The 22560-nt window shown below is 39.0% G+C and overlaps 2 protein-coding genes across 2 annotated transcripts in view; both read left to right on the plus strand.

Moving 5' to 3' along the window:
- LOC106880552 (uncharacterized) overlaps positions 1–22198 on the plus strand; it is a 101598-nt gene extending 79400 nt beyond the window's left edge. Inside the window, exon 10 of the mRNA XM_052967287.2 lies at positions 127–22198. Within this exon, the coding sequence (XP_052823247.2) occupies positions 127–266 (140 nt within the window). The 3' untranslated portion in view covers positions 267–22198. The remainder of the gene's footprint in view (positions 1–126) is intronic.
- Positions 11628–22560, plus strand: part of LOC149136152 (uncharacterized) — an 80633-nt gene continuing 69700 nt past the window's right edge. Inside the window, exon 1 of the mRNA XM_089351059.1 lies at positions 11628–13592. Within this exon, the coding sequence (XP_089207185.1) occupies positions 11628–12215 (588 nt within the window). The 3' untranslated portion in view covers positions 12216–13592. The remainder of the gene's footprint in view (positions 13593–22560) is intronic.

Consider the following 22560-nt stretch of genomic DNA (forward strand, 5'->3'; position numbering starts at 1 on the left):
CCGGTTACTGAGATCTTTGTGGTTTAATCCACTGCCAAGTTTGACAGTGAGGTTAAACATATGTTTATAAAATATTGTTGTAACCCTAATTACAAATATATATGATTTTGCTTTTTGTGGCTTTAGGATACTTTACAACAGAAAGCAAACCATCTAAAGGCAAAAACCATAAAAAAGAAACAGATGTCAAGGAAAAGAATGGTGAATACAGAATGACACAACTGTTGAATTATTTGGATTCGTCTGGAAGTGAAGAAGATGACTAAAACACTTTTCGCCATTCTACTTGGAGAGATTTATATATATATATATATATATATATATATATATATATATATATACATACATACACACATATACATACATACATGTGCACGCACACACGCACACACACACACACACACACACATGTGCATATGTCAGTAAGTGCATGTATGTGAATGCAGAATAGGAATTTCATAATTTTCACAACTTGCTGATTCTACATGCTCTAAATATTATTGACCTTATAATGTGTCTGTATATGTGTGAGTATGTATAATGGTTAAATGACTTTCATCATGTAATTGTGTATGAGTGAGTGACTTCATCCCTCACCCCATGTATACTGGTTTTTAAACAATAGCTTCTTGCTAGATAGGCTGAGAGTTTATTACCTCACTTTCAGCTTCCTCTCATCTGACCACTCCAAGCATGTATAATTCCCTACTGTAAATAGCAGCAATGTTGTTGAATTAATAAAAGATTCTGTGCAGAATTCAATTTCTTTTGTGTCAAAGCTATATATGGAAGATATTTCTCTCATTTGCTTAATGCTGCTGAAAGCAGCGATAAATATGAACTTGAGTAGCTAACAGTCAGCTTAACATAGCAAAACTGTATTCTATTACTGAAGTAGTGGCCATCATTATAAAATTTACAAGTTGTTTTGTGAGATTCCTGTTGATCCTTAACATTTTAGCATTCAGATTACTTTGTTTTGAATTAATTATGCTATTGAGATTTTCATGTAACTTTGAGATTTTGTTGGTGTGATTGTTTATTTTCAGAATGTCTTTGTAGGATATGTGTGAGAGGTCAGATCTGACTATTTTGAACATAAAACAGGTAGAATAGTCACATCATCATAATCTCCTACATAATTTTATATCTATTTTCTGTGCTATACATGCCGGACAGTTTGACAGGATCTGACTATGGTTCAGTGATGAGCAATAGGAAAAGTTTTCAACTGTTAAAGCAGATGTTCCACCATGCAAACCAACTCATTAGTGCAATGAAGTGTAGTAGTATACACATTCATCAATATAGGCAAGTTGTATTAAACATGTACACCCTTTACTATAAAAGATCCTTCATAAAAATCTGTAATCTAGGCATGAAGTTGTTATCTCAATACCTCAACATAAAATAACTTAATACATGGTGAATGTATTTATTGAAAGTAAGGGATGTACTACAATAAAATTAACTTTATTGTATGAGATAAATACAATAAAGTTGCATATATCAGTTTTCCTTTTATTTTCCCTGTGCAACCAGAAGAGATCATCATCATCGTCGTCGTTTAACGTCCGCTTTCCATACTAGCATGGGTTGGATGGTTTGACTGAGAACTGGTGAAACCAGATGGCTACACCAGGCTCCAATCTGATTTGGCAGAGTTTCTACAGCTGGATGCCCTTCCTAACGTCAACCACTCCGAGAGTGTAGTGGGTGCTTTTACGTGCCACTGGCACGAAGGCCAGTCAGTAGGTACTGGCAACGGCCACGCTCAAAATGGTGTATTTTATGTGCCACATGCACAGGAGCCAGTTTGGCGGCACTGGCAACGATCTCGCTCGAAAGTCCTTACACATGCCATGGGCACAAGTGCCAGAAAGGCGACGCTGGGCACAGGTGTCATCACGATTTCATTTTTGCTTACCCCAACAGGTCTTCGCAAGCTGAGTTTCGTGTCCAATGAAGGAGACGACGTTGGCATGGGTGCCAGTCATCGAATTTAATTCGGTTTCGATTTCACTTGCCTCAACAGGTCTTCGCAAGCGGAGTTTAGTGTCCAATGAGGGAAAGGTACGCATAAGTGGGCTGGCTACACCCCTGGCAGAGGCCTTGGATTTAGTCTTCTCTCGGTCAGAAGTCATTGCCTCGGTGAGGCCCAATGTTCGAAGCTCTTGCCTCACCACCTCATCCCAGGTCTTCCTGGGCCTACCTCTTCCACAGGTTCCCTCAACTGCTAGGGTGTGGCACTTTTTCACACAGCTATCCTCGTCCATTCTCGCCACATGACCATACCAACGCAATCATCTCTCTTGAACACCACAACTGATGCTTCTTAGGTTCAACTTTTCTCTCAAGGTACTTATACTCTGTCTAGTATGCATACTGACATTACACATCCATCGGAGCATACTGGCTTCATTCCTTGTGAGCCTACGCATGTCTTCAGCAGTCACGGCCCATGTTTCACTGCCATGAAGCATGGCAGTTCGTACACATGCGTCATACAGTCTGCCTTTTACTCTGAGAGAGAGACCCTTTGTTACCTGCAGAGGTAAGAGCTCTCTGAACTTTGTCCAGGCTATTCTTATTCTAGCAGCTACACTTTCAGCACACCCTCCCCCACTATTAACTTGGTCACCTAGATAGCGGAAGCTAACAACCACTTCTAGTTTTTCTCCCTGGAATGTGAGAGAAGTTGTTTTCTGCACATTTACAGTGTTTATAGCTCCTGAACATCTGCTACATACAAAAACTAACTTCCTAGTTAACCTTCCTTTGATATTGCTGCACCTCTTATGTGTCCATAGCTTGCACTGGGTGCATCTTATAGAGTTTCTACCTATGCCTTTTCTACAGATTGAGCAGGGCCATCTACCTGAAGGTGTTTGTGATTTTTCTACCTTCCTACTTATTAGGACTTTGGTTTTAGCTAGGTTGATTCTAAGGCCCTTCAATTCTAGTCCTTGCTTCCACACCTGAAACTTCTCCTCTAGTTCTGATAGTGACTCAGCAAAGAGGCATCCTGTCTTGAATTCCTCTGTTATAGCCTGGAGGACTATAACTGTACTCATTGCCAACCCTCACCTGACTGACAGCGTCTCTGTACATGGCTCGCACAGCTCTCACTAACCATTCGTCTATCTCTAGTTTCCTCATTGACCACCAGATGAAGGATCAGGTACAGAGATTTCTCCTGAAGCTGTCTTACCAGAAATATAGCATCAGTGGTGCTTTTCCCAGGCACGAACCCAAACTGCATCTCATCTAAACTGACCCGCTCTCTAAGTAGTTGGGCTATGACCCTCTCCGTGACTTTCATTACCTGATCTAATACCTTGATACTTCTGTAATTATTTGTATCTAAAGCATCACCTTTACCTTTGTAGCAGTTGACTATGGTGCTGCTACACCAGTCATTGGGTATGACTCCTTCGTGTATCACCTGGTTAACAACATGGGTGACTAGGCTATAGCCGACACTGCCAGATATTTTGAGCATCTCTGTAGTGATTCCTGATGGGCCGGAGGCCTTCCCTGTCTTCATACTCTTAATTGCTTTATCTACTATGGTACTGTCAACTTGGATAGCTGGTCCCTCAGTTGGGTGGACATTCAGCAGACTCTTTCTCCCATTCATTCTCTTTATTGAGCAATCTTTCATAGTGGCGTCTCCAAACCTCTTTCTTTGCAGCCTCGTTTAGTGCAAGCGTACAATCATCCATGCGAATGCATTTCTCTCCCACGACATCACGATTCTCTCACACACTGTCTTGCAACATGAATTACCTCAAGTTTTGGTCCTCATGGCGCAGAACATTGGCAAATCTTTTCTTATCTGCTTCCCCTCTGGCTAAATAAACCTGTCGCCTAGCTTCCCTTCTGTAAGTCTGATACAATTCCCTGCTACCACCTTTCTTCCAATCCTTCCTGTTTCTTTTCCCTAATCGCCCTGTCAACAACATTGATCCACCACCACGTTATTTTCGGTCGAGAGGGGACTTTGCACCATCCACAGATCTGGTCAGTGGCCTTCAGCAGGTTGTCCCATAGAAATGTCCAGTTGTCTTCTACATTGTGTGAAGCTACATCCCCTTCTATTTCATCAAAAGCTTCCAGTAATAAGTCTCTAAATCTTTGTCCATTCGCAGGATTTTTGAGCTTCCAGACCCTTCTCCTCCATGCTGGTCGTCTTCTGGGCAACCACTTAGCCCTGATCCTGAAGTCACTAACTACTAGTCTATGTTGTGGAATACATTCTTCGCCTGGGAAGGTTTTGGCATTTATAAGCAGCCATCTTTCCCTTTTCCTGGCGAGGATGTAGTCAATTTGGCTAGTGTGTCCGCCAGAACAGTTGGTGACTAGGTGACTTGCAGGTTTCCTGAAGTTAGTATTGCAGACCATAAGGTCATTTGCATCACAGAACTCCAGCAGCCTGGTTTCCTCCTCGTTGCGGGAACCAAAACCATAGCCTCCATGTACGCCATAGAAGCCTCGTGATTGTTGTCCAACATGACCATTGAAGTCACCAGCCACAATGAGAAGGTCCCTGTCATTCGTCGACGAGGTAGTCTGCAGGAGGGAGTCATAAAATTGGTCTTTCTGTCCGTCGGATAGCCCGGGCTGAGGGGCATAGGCTGAGATAATGGTTGCTAACCTATGGTGAAGGACTAATCTAATCTTAAGTATTCTATCGCACACTCTAACTACCTCGATTACCTTATCCACCCATTTCTCGGCAAGAAGTATACCCACGCCCCCGACCCTGTCTGAGTTTCCTGCCCAGAATACCTGTGTTCTTTGCCTGTGAGGAACCTAGCAGAACCTCCTCTCCACCTTACTTCTTGGCGGCAGCAGGTATCAACACATCTCCATTCAAGCATCTCAACAATCTCACCAGACCTACCTTTCAGAGTGCCGATGTTGAGAGTGCCAACCCTGAGGGTGTGGGAGGTATGGGCCCATGAGACCCTGGGGCAGGAAGCAGCAGTGTCATGTACCTGAAAAGAAAGCTCGCATTTTGCAGAATTCATAAACAATCAGTAGCATTCATTTCAGCCTGCATCTACTACACTATCGTATTTTGCACCATATGATCGCTACCTTACATAGGGGGTAAACCCTAAGTGGGGGTGGGGGGAATGGTGTGGAGCATTTAGAAGTGTTCATGGGAGACAGTCAAGAACTTCTAGTACTGGTGTAGAAGATAGGGACTTCCGGTACTGGTGGTGGGGTGGGAGGGCGGGTGCACCAAGGCCATTGCTGCAGAGGTATTTCGGTCAAGTGTGGGAATGGGGTGCACGCGCTAGTTTCATAGACCTGGCGATGCAAGGAGTCAATGGAAAGAAGGAGGAGAGAGTGAGAGGGATCGAGAGAGACAGAGAAAAGCAGACATCGAACGAGACAGAGTAAAGCAGAGTGGGGTTAGGCCAGCACGAGAGAGAATAGAGAGATAGTTTTGGGGATTTCTGTTGCATAGACACAAAAAATATTGAATGGTAGAAATAGAATTGAGAAATAAAGGTTTTCAGCCAGCTAAGTCTAAGACGGAATTATAGAGATAGGTGACTATGTGAGGAAATTAAAGCTGAAAAACTTGAATAAATGAGTGAGTTTGACGACGTCGTTAGGGACAACTGAAAATGAATTTGAGCACTAAATAAGATATTACGAATCAGGGCAAAAATACATAGAAAAGTACAAGCTAGGCTAGAAAGACAGAACTTATCTAGTCATGCTTCTATGGTCGTATTAATTCGACAGAGATTCTAGGAACAAGTGATAATTGTTATTAAAGTTGGTGGTGAGAGTCATTCATTTATCAAATAAGCAGGACAATCCAGTTGTTGCCATCTCACTTCACTCACATTAGAAAACATAGGCATCTCAACTTTCCATTTCCATGCAAAGTAATCTTAGAAACAAAATCTGTCACCCTTGGCTGTAGAAAATGTGATAAGATAAAACTAATATGTAGTAAAAATTAGTGTTCAATTGTCATTTTCTTGTATTTCCTTTGTTCACAAGAATTTAGTGAAAACTAATGTCATTATTCCAAGATGATTTCCCTTCACCATCAAAATTTTATTTTATCTTTTCTTGTTAAATGTAAATAAACACCAATTTTTAAAAAAATATCTTTGGTTAATGTTTAGAACAAGTATGCCAGCACAAATAAATTGACCTTTTTTTTTAAAAACGTTTTTTCAGCGGGTTCCTATGTTTTTGATGACGGAGATTCTGAATATGCCAAAAACCATGTTTTCAAAATTTTTTAATTCCCCCTCCCCACTCCAAATTTTTAAACTTTAGCTTTTTTCGATTTTTTTTTTCCAATCTACATGGAAAAATGGAGATTAAGAATATGGGGGGAAAATTAATTAATTTCAAATTTTCTATGGAGAAACTCCAAAATTGACTTATATACCCCATGCCACCCCATCCCACTGTCTAAAAGTGAAAATGAATGGCTTGTGTGTTAGCGTGTGTGAATGAACAGAGAAAATACACCGAAATATGTTTTGCATACCTGTCATATACGTTGATTTTGCTTTTTCGCTTTAAAGGTAAACAGTCCTGATAGAAGCAAAACGTGGTGTTGTTATTTACATTATTTGCATTCGACGGATATTTGTCCTCATCTTGTTTGTTGTTAGCACGTATTGCCTGATATACCCTCTAGCCAAGATGTGTTAACAACAAACATCCATTGAATGTAAATAATGTACATAATTTCTCATCTCTTAAATATAGAACTGTATGTGGTGGTGTGTTGTTTCTGTTAACTGCAAAAAAATGTGTTATGTGTGTTTTAAAAGATTTTAATTAAATCATTTTTGTGTATAGTCTTCTATGTCTTCAGGAACCTGGATATAATGTTGCAGCCTCCACAAGAGACTTATGAAGTTGCTGGGCTGGTGGTGAGACAGCCTGTAAGAAAAGGAACCGAGCAATGTACTGCTTCAGGTACTCATTCCAGGTCGAATAATGCTCTTCTTGAGTGTTCCCCATGAACACTCAATATATTTAGTGTGAACAGATGGGTTGACTGGATCAACAAAATGATGACTATTGTTCACTTGATAGTGCGTATAGCCCAGATTGTTGAGGTTACTATAGGCATGCCAACACTCGTTATAAATAATTGACCCCTGCCTGATGTAACGGGTAATATGTGCAGTCAGGGTCTCAGCATCTTGTCTGTCAGCCTCGCCACATTTGTTTAGCAGTGGAACCACGAATGCCTTCTTACTTAACCGTTCCAGTCCACCAAAAAGCCAAACTGTTTTCACAATCCTGCTGCATTGGTGTTTCCGATGGACTAAAACCATCTCGTCAATTTCTACTTTAACTCCTGGCCCTCCAATAATAGTTTGGTGGTTTTCTGCCCAAAACTAGCAAACCTCTGAACAGAAAGACCGCTAATCTACAGAGGTTTTACGGCAGAATCCAAGGTTTTCCTCTATTGATTTGTGCGACCAAGCTTTGTTGAGGAAGTGGTTCACAAAAAACAAAACTTTCCAAGGCAGAAGATGGATGCCTTCCAGAAAGGTGTCCTTAAATGTAGATGTGGGGTATCCACATTCCATTCTAGACCGTTCATATTGTTGCATTACCGTATAGCAGTGCCATATGTTTGTCCCTTGCAGTTCGAACAATCTCATGCACACAGCAGGAGGCCATGTTCGACTAAAAATTCAATAGAGGCATCATCATTGCCATGGAAACAGAGTATGCCTTCATATAGACTGACATTGCAAGAGTTGCAAAAAGCCATGCTGCTGTATCAAGTCTTCAAATTTAAGGGTGTCTAATGGTTGTTGTTGTTGCAGATGTGCAAGATGAATGAAGAACGGTGATCGAAGTTGCAAAGAAACATTTATTTGCTGTTACTTAATATAATGCCATGCCTCGACGGGCAGGTGTGATATAATTGAAAGAGCATATGAGGTTAAAGTTCATTTTGGCCTGTATGTGTGTACATGTTCTTATTGTAGTAGTAAACCATAGATAGTGATAGAATGATGTAAGAGAAAAGAAATTGAGCTAGTGAAAGTTATAGAGTTGAGAGAAGTTGTCATAGGTGGCTGATTGTAACCTTTCTCCTTTTGGCTGTTTGTCTTTTGTGGCTGACAGCCTGTGGGCATGACTCTAGTTAGTCTCTGTTCACTAACTGATGGTCACTCTCACTGATTTTGCCTTACCAAATTCTAATATTTATAACCATGCAGTCAGAAAGAGACATATTGTTGACACAATAGATTTTGTTGGTGGTACCTGTTATCTCAATTCTAACTTTTGGTGGCCTAGAAGAAGTTAGAAGGGTGAAGTGGCAAAGGCATTATTCTGCTTAGCGAAGGCATCTGGCAAATGTAACTGCTGTCACTCACTGAAAAACTATTGTTTTACTGTGAAGAAAAGTGCTGTTGAACTGTTAAGTGAAATTTGGTGATCGAGAATCGAATCCACACTATACCTGCATGAAGTTAACTACAGGTGTAAATGAAATGTGAATAAATATTAGTGTGAATCGTGATTTTTTCACTTGTGTGATATTTGTAGGGTAATCTTTTGTTTTGTACTTGAAGGCGATGGCATTCAGTAAATTCCGTAAATTTACTGAACCAGCATTTAATACCCATATTCCTATCATTTATGTGGAGAATTGCAAATATGGAATATAAAGATAACTCACTTTCATAGAATTTTTATCAATACCTTTCCATAAATGTTTTTCTTGCGTACCCACACACACACACACACACACACCTGCAGGCGGATACACATGAACGAAGTCCTATGAAGTTTTTATTCTTTCTGAATAAAGAACACAAATATATTGAATATTGTGTTTGTTTCTATCAGGACCATTTACCTTTAACGCAAAACCGACATATACGACAGGTATGTAAAACATGTTTCTGTGTATTTTCTCTGTTCATTTGCATGCGCAAACACAAACACACAAGCCATTCATCTTCACTTTTAGACAGCGGGATGGGGTGGTGAGGGGTGTATGAATCAGTTTTGAAGTCACCTCACAGAAAATTTGAAATTAATTATTATCTTTTCCCCACATTCTTAATCTCCATATTTTTCCACATAGACTGAAAAAAAAATTTGGAAAAAGTTAAAATTTTAAAATTTGTGGGGAAGGGGGAATTTAAAATTTTGAAAACATGGTTTTTGGCATAGTCAGAATCACTGTCATCAAAACCATATGCATCTGCTGAAAAAATTTCAAAAACAAAATGGATCGATTTTTTTCATGCTGATGTACTTATAAACATTAACCATATTTTTTGTTACGTTAAAATATCTAGCAGTGTAGAGTACAGCCTAGTCACCTGTATAGTTAGTTAGGTTATTCAGGAAGGCACCATCAATAATTACTAATGTAGTAGTATTATAGTTAGCTGCTACAAGGGTAAAGGTGATGCCTTAGGTATCAAGCTGCTAAAGTTACTGAGAGAGTTATAGCTCAATTGATTAGGAACAGAATTAAACTAGTTGAGATGCAGTTAAGTTTTGTTCTTGGGAAGAGTACCACAGATGCCATTTTCCTAGTGAGACAGCTGCAGGAAAAGTATTTGGCCAAAAGTAAGCCATTGTACTTAGCTTTTGTTGACCTGGAGAAAACTTTTGACAGAGTCCCCCACCCTGTTATCTAGTGGTCTCTAAAGAAGTTAAGGGTAGAGGAATGGCTTGTTAGAGCTGTACAAGCCATGTACAGTAGTGCTGTCAGAGAGTTGGCCATGAATACAGTGATGAATTTAGCATACAAGTAGGGGTTCATCAAGGCTCAGTTCTCAGCCCACTCTTATTGATTATAGTCCTCCATGTCATAACAGAGAAATTCAAAACTGGATGCCCATGGTAATTACTATATGCTGATGACTGCACTTTTATTACAGAATCTGTAGCAGAATTGGAGAAGAAATTCCAGGTATGGAAGCATCACCTGGAATCAACAGGCCTTAAAGTTAACCTAGCAAAGTTATTGTTAGTAAGAAAGAAGATAAGACTCTCTTTCCATCAGGTAAATGGCCCTGCCCAATATGCAGGAAAGGAGTTGGAAGTAATTCCATTTGTTGCATCTAGTGTAAGCTATGGACACATAAGAGGTACAGTAGAATTACAGGTAGCTTAACAGATAAAGTCATCTTTGTATGTGGCAGATGTACAGGAACAATAAGCACTAAGAGCACATGGGACTTGGAGTCTCTCAAACACCCAGGAGGCTCTCTTGAGATTGTAGATAGTTTCTGTTACCTAGGTGACCAAATTAGCAATGGTGGAGGATGCTCTGAAGGTATTGTTTCTAGAGTAAGAATAGGATGGAGGAAGTTGAGACAACAAAAGGACTCTCTCTCAGACTGTGTGATGCTTGTGTGTGAATGGCTATACTCCATGGTAGTGAGATATAGGCTCTGAATGTAGAAGACATGATAGACTGGAGAGAAATGAAGGCAGTATGCTCCATTGGATGTGCAACATCAATGCACATGTCTGACAAAGTGAAAACATTGAGTGAAAAGGAAGAATCAAATGCAGCATGCAAGAGAGAAGACTGTGTTTAGTTTCGACATGCAACGCATATGAATGAGACAGCTGTATAAAGAAGTACTGATCACTGGAAGTGGATGGTACCCATGGAAGAGGAAGACATGAGATGAAGTGATGAGGACTGATCTTAGGATGTTGGATCTCATGGAGGAAATGACAACAGACCAAGAAGACCTATCCACATCAGTGAAACAGTTCTAGAAGCGCTGTGTTCCACCCACACATAACAAGAAAACTTTTCACACACCCTACCCCAACAAACCAAATTACATCTCTTCCTCACATCTCCTCTTTCTTGCACTCATGGCTCTGCTCACTGTATCATTGCTATCCGGTATCCCCCCACTCCACTCAATATATCCAGGTTTTCGCCACTCACTACATTCCCCACCTCCACTCTCTACTCATGCTTCTTTGGCAATGCCCTGCATACCTCAAGGGTATGCCCTGGCACTTGCCACCACCTATCTCTCTCTTCTTTAATTCTACCATCTCATTTATATTCTGATGGGTTTTTCTACCCAAATCTGGGTTTTTTGGAGCAATGATGGGTTTATGGGTTTTAATTTCCAAATTTACATTAAATCTGGGTTTTTAAGTTAATTTTGGCTGCAAACTTATCTTTTAAGGAGAATTCAGTGTCATACTCTTTGTATGCAATATGTACCAAAGTTGCACCTCTTCTAATACTTTGTAAAGTTTCTATATATTATCCATAATCATCTCGTATAATGAATTTATCGATCCAAACATTGTATGTGACGTAATTACCAAGCATATGCGTTCATTATTTGTTTATATTTGTATCATACCTGGGAACTACAAGTTACAATGTGTTGGTGGCCACTTGTACACTTGTCTGAAACTCTGACACTGCCAGTTGACAGCTTGACTGTGTTGATGGTGTACGCTTTGATTGTTGCTCACGATTTAAAATCTGTTTAACAACATTTTGAGTGTGTGTTTTTGTTTTGTAACCCTTTGCGAAGTAATGGCATACAATAGTGTGTCCAAGAAGAGGAAGTGGTACACCCAAAATTTCAAGAAGTTGTGGTTAGAGGATGCTAAGCTTAAAGATTGGTTATGGCAAGATGATAAAAATCCTGACACCTGCTACTGTGTTTGTTGCAAAAATGCTAACAAATGCTAACAAATCAATGCTGTTAGCTCATAAAAACACTACCAAACACAAGAAAGCTTCTGATTGTGCAAAATCTGCTATTAAACTAGATTCATTTATTGTTAAAAAAACAGATGATTCATTAAATGAAAAAGTAGCTAAGGCAGACTTGCTACTAACAGGTTATGTTGCTGAACATCACATACCTTTTGTCTATATAAATAACTTAGCTGAAATTTGTAAAAAGGCCTTTCCCAATAGTGAAATAGTTAAAAATCTACAAATGAAAAAAACAAAATTAACATACATTATACAAGATGGAATTGCACATTATGAACAAAATGAAATCTTGGAAATTCTCAAGAAACAAAAGTTTTCATTACTGATAGATGAGAGTACAGACATCTCAGTGACACAAATCTTAGCAACAGTTGTTCACTTTTTTGATGAACAATCGCTTAATGTCAAGGATGCTCTTCTGGATGCAATTGTAGTAGAAAATGGCTCATCTCAGGGTTTGTATCTATGAGCAACATACTTGGATTTACTGGTGGTAACTGCTCAACAATGTTGGGTAACAAGAGTGGGTTTCAAAAGTTATTGAGAAATGATATTCCAACTATTTACAATAGGCTGTGTTTGCCATTTGTTTGCACTTTGTTCAAGTCATGCAGTGAAGGTGTTACCTTTGTAGCTCAAGTCCTTTTTAAAGGACTTAACTTTTTACTTTTCTCAAAGTAGCAAATGTCAAAATGACTTCAATATGATACAGTGTGTTGATACAAAAGAAAACAAGATTCCAAAGCTTTTGCAAACTAGATGGTTGTTGTGTGAAAATGTAATTAACGTGGGATGCCCTTGTACTTTATTTTCAGTCAGAGGCTAAAGTAGAAAAAGTGGACAGAGCAAAAAGGATCTATGAAACAATGATTAACCAAGGGATGAAGCACATGCTGCTCTTCTTACATTATATATTAAAGAAAGTAAATGCTCTTAATGTTGAGTTTCAATCGGAACACTTTTGTCTGCATCTGTTGCATATACTTGTATCCAGTGAATATAAAAATATCCTTAGTTGCTTTATAAAAGAGAATTATTGTACTGTTGTATCTACATTATCAGATACTAATCTTAATAACACAACAAATCACAAAGGTATGAGTGATATTTACCTCAGTGGATGTGCAGTGAGATATCTAGAACAAAACCCCATCGTTGGTGACTCAGCTAGATTCAAAACTGATTGGAAACATTTTTTGATAGAATTATGCTCTCAAATAAAATGCGCTTTCCTCTTGATGAAGCTGGAGTGTTTGCCCTCTTAGAAATACTTGATCCAAAAGTAGCGCACAATCTCACTAACTCTCCTCAGTCGATAATTCCCTTGGCATCAAACTTTCCAGTAATTGCACCAGAAAAAACACTTGATGAACTAGATGATGAGTGGAGATTATTTCAGCAATATAAAGATGTTCCTCAAAAAGCATCCCTGAATTCTGGTATTCCATACGCAATCTTAAAGACGGGCTTGACCACACTAAATATGAGAGGCTGTCACAATTCATGACTAATTTGCCGGTGTTACCTCATTCATCAGTGTGTGTGTGGAGTACATATTTTCCCAAGTAAATTACACAATGACAAAGCTCACTAATAGGTTGAAGGCCGAAACGATCACCGATCGCCTACTTGTTAAACAAGTAATTACAAGAAAGGGAGTGTCATGCATTTCTTGCAAGCCAAACACTAAACTTATTAAAGATGTAGTGGATGGGTCTTGTCATCGTAGATATACGAATAGATTGGACTTCAAAAAGGAAGAAAATGAGTCTATCACCGTTGAAGTAGTGAATGAAGATGATGTGGATATGTACGAAATTGACAATTAGTTGCCATATGATATAAAGTAAGTATCAAATTCTGCATTCATTTTGTCATATAATATATTTTATCATTAAATTACCAATTATATACCTTTTCTCTAACATTTGGGTTTTTTGCAGCAAATAATCTGGGTTGTTTTATTATTTGATGAGTGGCAACTCTGTTCTGATCCCCATCCCTTGTGAGTATGCCCAGCACTCTGCCACCGTTTCTTGCACTCTTGCTGTCTCCCACTCCCACAGGCTGAGTGACCATGTATCTCCTTTACAGTAGCACACATGTTTCTGTCCTCATTTCTGACCTCTCTCTCTCTCTCTCGTCGAGTAACCTTGTACCTCCTCTACAGCAAGACACCGGTTTCTGTCTCTGTCTCACTATCACCTTTCATCATCTGACACAAGACTACCTCCTCTAAGGCCCCCTCCCCTCTCAAAGGATCTTTGTCTTGTGAGTTACTTGGTGATAAAAAGCATCCAGTCCACACTGTAAAGTGGTTGGCATTTGGAAGGGCATCCAGTTGTAAAAACCATGCCAAGACTCATTTCACCTGCCTGTTTGTGCTACGTAACAAGCACTAAGTCTACTCTGCTGGGTAGTTGGTGTTAGGAAGGGCATCCAACTATAAAATCCTTGCCAAAACAGACACAGAAGTCTGATGCAGTCTTCTACCTAGCCAGCTTCTGTCAAACTGTCCAACCCATCTCAGCATGGAAGGTGGATGTTAAACAATGATGATGATGTTTATAATTTGATATGTGTGGCACTGACGAAAGTTCCTTAACTGTCTTTCCACCCTTCCTTCCAAGTCCATAATTTCAGAGCTGCCACAGTCAATGAAAAAAAGAACTGATAAGATGATTGAAACGTTGGAGTGACAGCATGCAGATTATGTGCTGAGTGCAAGAAGTAAGAGGAAATGGAACCTCCTAAATTCCTTGCAAGTTAGAAACAGATTTTTTTGAGTAGGCAGCAATGATGGGGTGGATGTTGTGGACTTCTTTTGGCAGAAAAATGGGTAGATAAGGTAATTGAGGTATTTAGAATGTGTGATAGTAGAGTAAAGATGAGACTAATCTGAGATATATTAACAGTTATGTTTATGTCTGCCCCTATGCTCCACAGTCTGGGCTGGCAGATAATCAGAAGGACTAACTTTATGAAGTCCTCTTGTAGACTACCTCAATGACAAATGACAGAAAGTTGTTTATTGTGGGTGGTAGCTTCAGTGGACATGTTGGGCAGCACTCCCATGAATTTATTACTATTGTGTATGGAGTTATAGCTTTGGCTCTAGAAATAAGGAGGGAACAAAGCTGTCTGAGTTTCTGTGAAGCAAATGATCTGCAACACTGACTTCAGGAAACCAGCCAACCACATGGTTACCTACCGATCTGGTGGATATATAAGATTGATTACATTCTCATCAGACAGATGCTTGTAAATTCAAAATCTTGCCCTGGTGAAGAATGTACAATCCATCATAGGTTAGTAGTTAGTGACTTCAGAATTAGAGCTGAAAGGACTCATGGAAACAAACCAGTCTGGAAAAGGAAGTAGAAGCTCAAAGATCCAACAAACTGATATAAATTTAGAAATATTCCATTTAAAGGTGGAAGCATCTGATGATGATAAGGATTTGGAAGCATATAGCTTAAAGGACCACTGGAAGTTCCTGCGGGGCAACCTACTGAGGGCTACATACTAAATCTGTGGCTGGTGCAAAATCCTGGTTAGGCCAAGAGTGACACTGTGGTGGAACAAAGAGGTAGACAGTGCTATAAAAGCAAGGAGACAGGCATGGAAAAATGATGGAAGCAGAGAATTATATCAAGTAGCCAGAAGGGAAGCTAGGCAACAGGTTTACATAGTGAAAGAAGAAACAGAAAATAGATATGCCAATGTTATACACTGTGGGGATCAGAGGTGTGAGATGTTCCAGATTGCAAAGCAGTGTATCAGATTAGAGGCATTGTGGGTGAGAGAAGCATGCAAATGGATAATGGTATGCTTGCATGTAGTGGTTCTAAGAAGAAAGAGACATGAAAGTGTCACTGTGAAAGGTTGCTAAATGTAATGATTGCACAGGAAAAGGAGAGTCTTCTTGTGGATCCAACTTAGGAGCTGCCCTCAGAGTTGACAGCAGTATGATAGATAAAGCAATTGAGGATATGAAGATAGGGCAAGCCCCTGGAAACCATCAGAGATCACTGCTGAGATGCTTAAAATATTTGTTAGTGTAGGATACAGCCTAGTCACTCATATTATCAATCAGTTGGTAAAGGAAGGGTTCATACTAATGTAGCAGCATTATAGTTAACTGCTACAAGGGTAACAATTACAGTGGTATCAAGCAACTGGACCAGCTCAATTGATTAAGAACAGAATTAGACTAGATGAGATGCAGTTTGGGTTTTGTGCTAAGGCGGAATACTACAGATGCCATCAGCAGAAGTATCTAGCTAATAGTAAACCATTGTACTTAGTATTCATTGATACAAACTCTCACTATTATCCCTGAAGAAGTTAGGAGTAACCAAATGGCTTGTTAGAGCGATAAAAGCCATGTATGTATGTATGCTTCTCTCACCCACAATGCCTCTAATCTGATACACTGCTCTGCAATCCAAAACACCTCACACCTCTGATCCCCACAGTGTATAACATTGGTATATCTACTTTCTGCTTCTTCTTTCACTATGTAAACCTGTTGCCTAGCTTCCCTTCTGGCTCCTCGATATACTGTCAGTAGGGTGAGAGTCAGCTGTGAGTAATGTAATGAATTTAGTGTACTCAGTTGTCTCTTATTCATCATAGTCTTCTAGGCTGTAACAGAGGAATTTAAGACTGGCTGTCCCTGAGAACTACTATATGCTGATGCCCTTGCTCTTATAATGGAATCTGTTGCAGAAATAGAAAAGAAATTCCAGGTATGGAAGCAAACACTTAAAAGCCTTAAAGTTAACCCAGCAAAGACCAAAGTTGTTAACAAGAAAGCGAATAAAACCCCCTTTCCATCAGATAAATGGCCCTGCTTAATATGAAAGAAAGGTGTTGGAAGGAATTCCATTCATTGGACCCAATACAAGCTATAGACACATGAGAGGTGCAGTGGAATCACAGGTATGTTAACAGATAAAGTCATCTTTGTATGTGGCAGATGCACAGGAACAATTAGCACTAAGGACATATGGGAATTAGGTTTTCTCAAATGTCCAAGAAGCTCCTTAGAGGTTGTGGATAATTTCTGTTACCTAGGTGACCAAATTAGCAGTGGAGGAGGATTTTCTGAACATATAATTGCTAGAAAAAGAATAGGATGGTGAAAGTTCAGAGCTATTACTCTGTTGGCAAATGTGTTGAAAGAAAAGTTGGACATAAGAAAAATCAGATGTAGCATGTATGAGAGAAGACTATAATGATTTGGATATGAAGACAGCTGTATAAAATGCTGATCATGGAACCTGTGGGAGAGTAAGACCCAGGAAGATATGAGATGAAGGAATGAGAGCCAATCTCTAGATGTTGAGCCTAATGGAGATGACAATGGACTGAGATGTCTGGTGATAGGAGGTTCTTAAGACACCTTCACCTCAGCAAAACAGTTCCAGAAACACTGTGTATTCCACCCACATGTAACATTAATTCACCCCCACCCATCTCTTTAAGCACTATGCTTGTCTCTCCTTCCTTCTCCTCCAGCTTTGTCATCTCTTTCTCTTGCCCTTCCCCCTGCTACCTACTATATTATTGTCATCCTGTCATACCTCTATATATTCATGTTCACTACTCACTACATTTCCCTTCTCCCCTCTCCCCCTTTGCACTCTCATGAACTCCCTGCTCACTCATCCTGTCCAATCCTCTGTATCACTCACATTCACCTACCTTGAGGGTATTCCTGGTACATTGCCATCATCTTGCTCTTTTGCTCTCCGATTGGGGTAACCATGTATCTCCTCTACAGCAAGATCCCTGTTTCTGTCCCTCTGTCATACTTAACCTCTCATCACCTCCCTCAATACCACTCCTCCTCTCAGTGAAGGAATATTTGTCTTACAAGTTACTTGGTAACCTCACTGCTGCTGGTGCTACATAAAAAACCCTGAGTACAGCCATAGAAACCATACCAAAGCTGACTAGAGCTTGGCACAGTTCTCTAGCTCCTACCAAATTGTCCATGCTATGCCAGCATGAAATGGAAAACACATCAGATGATGATGGTGATGGTGGTGATGTATGTATGCATGTATATGTGTTAAAATTTTATTATACTTTGTTGTTTAGCTTTAGGTCAACTTTCATCACACAAACTATGAATGAAGTTATTTCAGCTATGATAGTCTCAACTTTTAAGGTTATGTAGGACAACACATGTCAAAGCATGTTATTTTATGTTGCTCTTGTCTATTCTACTGTGATGAATATCAGCCAAGTGCAGGCTTCTCTCCTTCCTGCTGTAACATCATTGACACTTTGCAGCCAATTCCACACTGCACACACTCAATAAACCTCCTCCAAAACTATCCCTTTCCACTGTACCAATCTTGCCACCATGAATATATACCAAGTATGAAAGCACTTTAATCACTTCAAACCTGATAATGTCCCTCCTGTTACCCTCTTACACTACACTCCAGAGGGGTGTATTATTGAGGTTTGTGCTATTGAACCTTTCTCTGATCACTCTCCTCATTCTGCCAATTCTGGTGTGCCCTAGGATTTGGTTTTATCCCCAATACTCTTTCTCCAGTATATTGACAACCTACTTACCATCACCTTCAATAATACTTCTATGCAGAAAATGCCATCCTTTATTCCTTCTTACCCGTCTACACCTAAAACATCATCCACTATGTAATATAGAAAACACTAAATCTGCACTGACTCCATGAACAATGATCTTGAAAACATCCCTGAATGATACTATGCCACTTTTGTCTCCATCAGTAAAAAGACACATCAAGAAAACATTAACACATCCACTCTAAACATGAACAGCGGGTAACTAGAGTAATTCTTGTGATTATTACAAAAGTTCTGCTTCACTATCACGAGAGATTTCTCCTAACACACATCTTTGACATAGCAAGATCAAGACCATGTTTGGATGATGTTTAGAAGCAGAAAGTTAAAGAGCAATAAAAGGTGGCATTTTCTGCATAGAAGTAAGTATTAATAAAGTTAATAGCAAGTAGATTGTTTGATGCATTGGAAGAAGAATTTTGGAGATAAAATCAAACCCAAGAACATACCAGAGTTAATAGAGTGTGGAAGAGATCAGAGAAAACATCAACAGCACATGTCACCTTTGCTGAGGTACTCCCGACTCACATATTTCTCTTCCTTTTGTCATTTGTATTGTGTTTATCCAATCCTTGCTCTCCTGACTAGACTCTGACTAACCACTACACTGACTTCTTCCTAGAACCTCATCCCTCAGGAACTCCCACTCTGCACCCATTCCAATCATCATCTTAAGCAGAACATTGTCAACATCAATCTCATCAGTCTCAGAGGGGCTGCAAAGACCATGAGGACTGTCTCTTCCCTCCCACAACAAACCAATAAAAAGAAAGAAGGTAACAAAAGAAAAACTTGCATTGATAAGAGAATGAACATTTGCAGAACTGTTGAAACCTTATTTGTTCTAAGCTTATGTACTAGACCTTTGTCAGCCAATTTCAGAGTAATGTCTCTTCAGCTATGAAGCTTCTAAGTTCCAACAAAACACAAGTTTATAAGGACACAAGAACTGTGTCAAGTCCAACAGGAAACGGTGTTTCCTAGGGCTAAATAACAGTAGCATTCTTCCCTTTTATGGGACTGTCACATTAAGTTGACAACATGTTATCATTTTATTGTGCTGCTACTGCATAAATCTCTCTGAGAGGATACGATGGCCCAACATTTTTACTGTTTTTTGAAGCTCAACACTTTCAAGTCATAATGATATTTATTCACAAGCAAAGTCACTGATTTGTACAAACCCAGGTTGAATTTCAAATTTCAATGTTCAGTTGCTAGGCATACTGATCTATCATCTGGAACAGTGCTGCTGCTATATTTAGACATCCTATACTGCATAACAAAATTGGCCACCAATCAATTGCTATTAATCCATTTGCCAACTCACTCCAACCTCTGGTCTACCATCATAGTGTGTCACCTCATGTTGCTTCATCTATCACAACTACAGTGACCTCTCCTCCTCAGAGCTAGCCAACCTTGTAACTATTCCACTCAATTCATTTACCTTTCATCGATAGTATTGTGTCTATCACCAAGGCCTGCACTAACCACTTTATTCCCACCCACTGAATATGATCATTATATCAATTTTTCCTGAAACTGCTCAAGAGCAACTGTAATTGAGACCATAAATACACCCACTTCTAGACTAAAGTATTTTAAAAAGTCTGAATTTGTCTTTCTTCAAGGACTGTTATTATACAAGTCTTTCAGCTGGGTCCATCCACACCCATTCCTAAATATCTTCTCCTTCACTCATTTCCTGTATTGTGTGAATATGCCTTTATGTGCACATTAATATATTTATGTGTGTGTATATTCTAGTATGTCAGTGGTGGTTGTACCTCATCAAAATAAGTACAAGTCACAACCCTTTTCCAACGAGACACAAGTTTATAAGGGCACAGGAAATGTGTCAAGTCCAACAGGAAATGGTGTTTCCTAGGGCTAAGTAGCAGTAGCATTCTTCCCTTTTATGGGACTGTCACATTAAGTTGACAACATGCTATCACTTTATCGTGCTGCTACTGCATAAATCTCTCTGAGAGATTTAGAAATATATTTGCTTTCATAAAATATGACCTCTACCTCAAACTCTATTTTATTCTGGAATAGTTTGTTTCACACATGATTGTCTGTGAACAAGTGATAATTACTTGAAGAAGTGCCAATAGATTACAGTGGCTGTGGGAGTACCTGCCATCCTAAGACATAAATCCCCTCATGAATAAGCTTCTAGTTAATTAATGTAGAGAGAGAATTGGTTGCCGTATTTTTCTAGTACCTAACGATAAAGATAGGTTAGCAAAGGAAGAGGCCATTCTTGTACCCGTTGCAGTCCCCGATTTTTGTCAATAGAAGTTGTCTTCTCCTTCTACATAGAAAATAACTGGAAGAGGTATCTAGATGACTGCTTCATTCTTTGGCATGAAAGTATAGAAAGACTTAAAGAATTTCTAGCACTTCTAAATGGACTTGACATGAACATTCAATTTACGATGGAATATAGCCATCAACAACGTCCATTCTCATTAAGAAATCCAACAACAAAATAGAAACAGACATATACTACAAGCTATATCTATTGTTCAATTCATGCCACCACAGACGCACTAGAATGAATATCCCCTTCAACCTGGCAAAAAGGATTTGGACTATAGTAACTGATACAAGCACCAGGGACACACAACTATATGAGCTAAAGGATACACTCATCTGCAGGAACTACCCACCATCACTAAATGATATAGGTTTTCAACATGCCTTACAACTCAAAATCCATGAACTCAGACATCTCGAACTAAAGAAGGATTTACAACCAAAAGCCCTACCATACATATGCCCACCCAACCCCCTTAAAAATGAAGCCTTCAACACCATCCTCCAGAACATTCCTCTATTAAAAAGGGACCACAGAATGAATCAAATCCTCCAAACACACACCATCATAAAGAGCAAAAGACAACTCAGTCAATGAAAAGTTTTCTAACACAAGCCCAAGTACACTTGTCAACCTAATTGAGGAATTGGAGTTCTCCTTCAAACAGGGTCAATGTTTTACAGTGAAAAACAACTTTACATGTGCTTTGGAAAACCTAATATATGTGTTAACTTGTTCAGGATGTCAAGAGCAATACATAGGCCAAACCAAAAACAGTCCACACCAAAGGATGACCCTACATAGTTCCCAGATTAAAATTCAGGAATACAGAAAAACAGCATTAAGTGAACACATCAACATTTATGCCGCTAACAAACAACCCAACTTCAGAATTTTTCTCCTCTATAAATTCAGAGACAATCAGCACATTAGCATATTCTATCAAAAATATAAACCCCTTTTGAATGCTTCCACCACAGATGATACAGGGGTCTTAGAATAATACCCACACAAGGGATCTTAGAATAATACCCACACAAGGATCTTAGAATACTCACACAAATATTAAAAACGATATATTCAGAACAGTCACTACCCATGAATTTATTCAGAACAATTCCAATCACTACTGCTACAACCACAATGCGTCACTTGACCATTAAAGAAGATTCCACGAACAGTCTGCTACTGTAATACCACTCCATCTTGTTCTTCACCATCTCTTTCCTTGGCTGCTTTTACTTAAACAATCAAAGTCCAGAACCAACATCCCTCATAGTAACTTTTTCTTCAGATCTGCTACTACCTACCGTAAGAGAGAGACAGAAAAAAGGAAAATGTCCTACCTATTTGAAGACTATGGAAATATCTTTAAAAACCATTTCATTTAATTTTTCCACAATTTAATTATTTTTCTTGCTTTACTCTAAATTGAAAAAGTTGAAAAGACTGAAACCAGTACTAAAATGTTCTTCACAATAAAATTATTTTAGCATTTTCTACCATTTCTTATTTTCCTTATATATATATATATATATATATATATATATATATATATATATATATATATATATATATATATATATACACTAGCAAATGCACCCATCCTTTGGACAGTGTAATGTATTATAATGGTGCACTCCTGTAGATGGTTTTAAGTTGAATTAGCCTGCAATTAGAAGTTGTTTCAAGTTGATATGCATAAAATGTAAATTACCATTTTTGTTAGCAGTTTATATGGTATTAAGCAACTTAGGTAATGAATAAATTTTTTTGAACACAAATTTGGCAGTTAGAAATAAACAAAGTCCATGAAATGAGGTCACAATAGGTATTAGGGATTCTATATTTTACTTGAAGC

The sequence above is a fragment of the Octopus bimaculoides genome, chromosome 4, assembly GCF_046866305.1.
Source record: "Octopus bimaculoides isolate indiv1 chromosome 4, ASM4686630v1, whole genome shotgun sequence".
Lineage (NCBI taxonomy): Eukaryota > Metazoa > Mollusca > Cephalopoda > Octopoda > Octopodidae > Octopus > Octopus bimaculoides.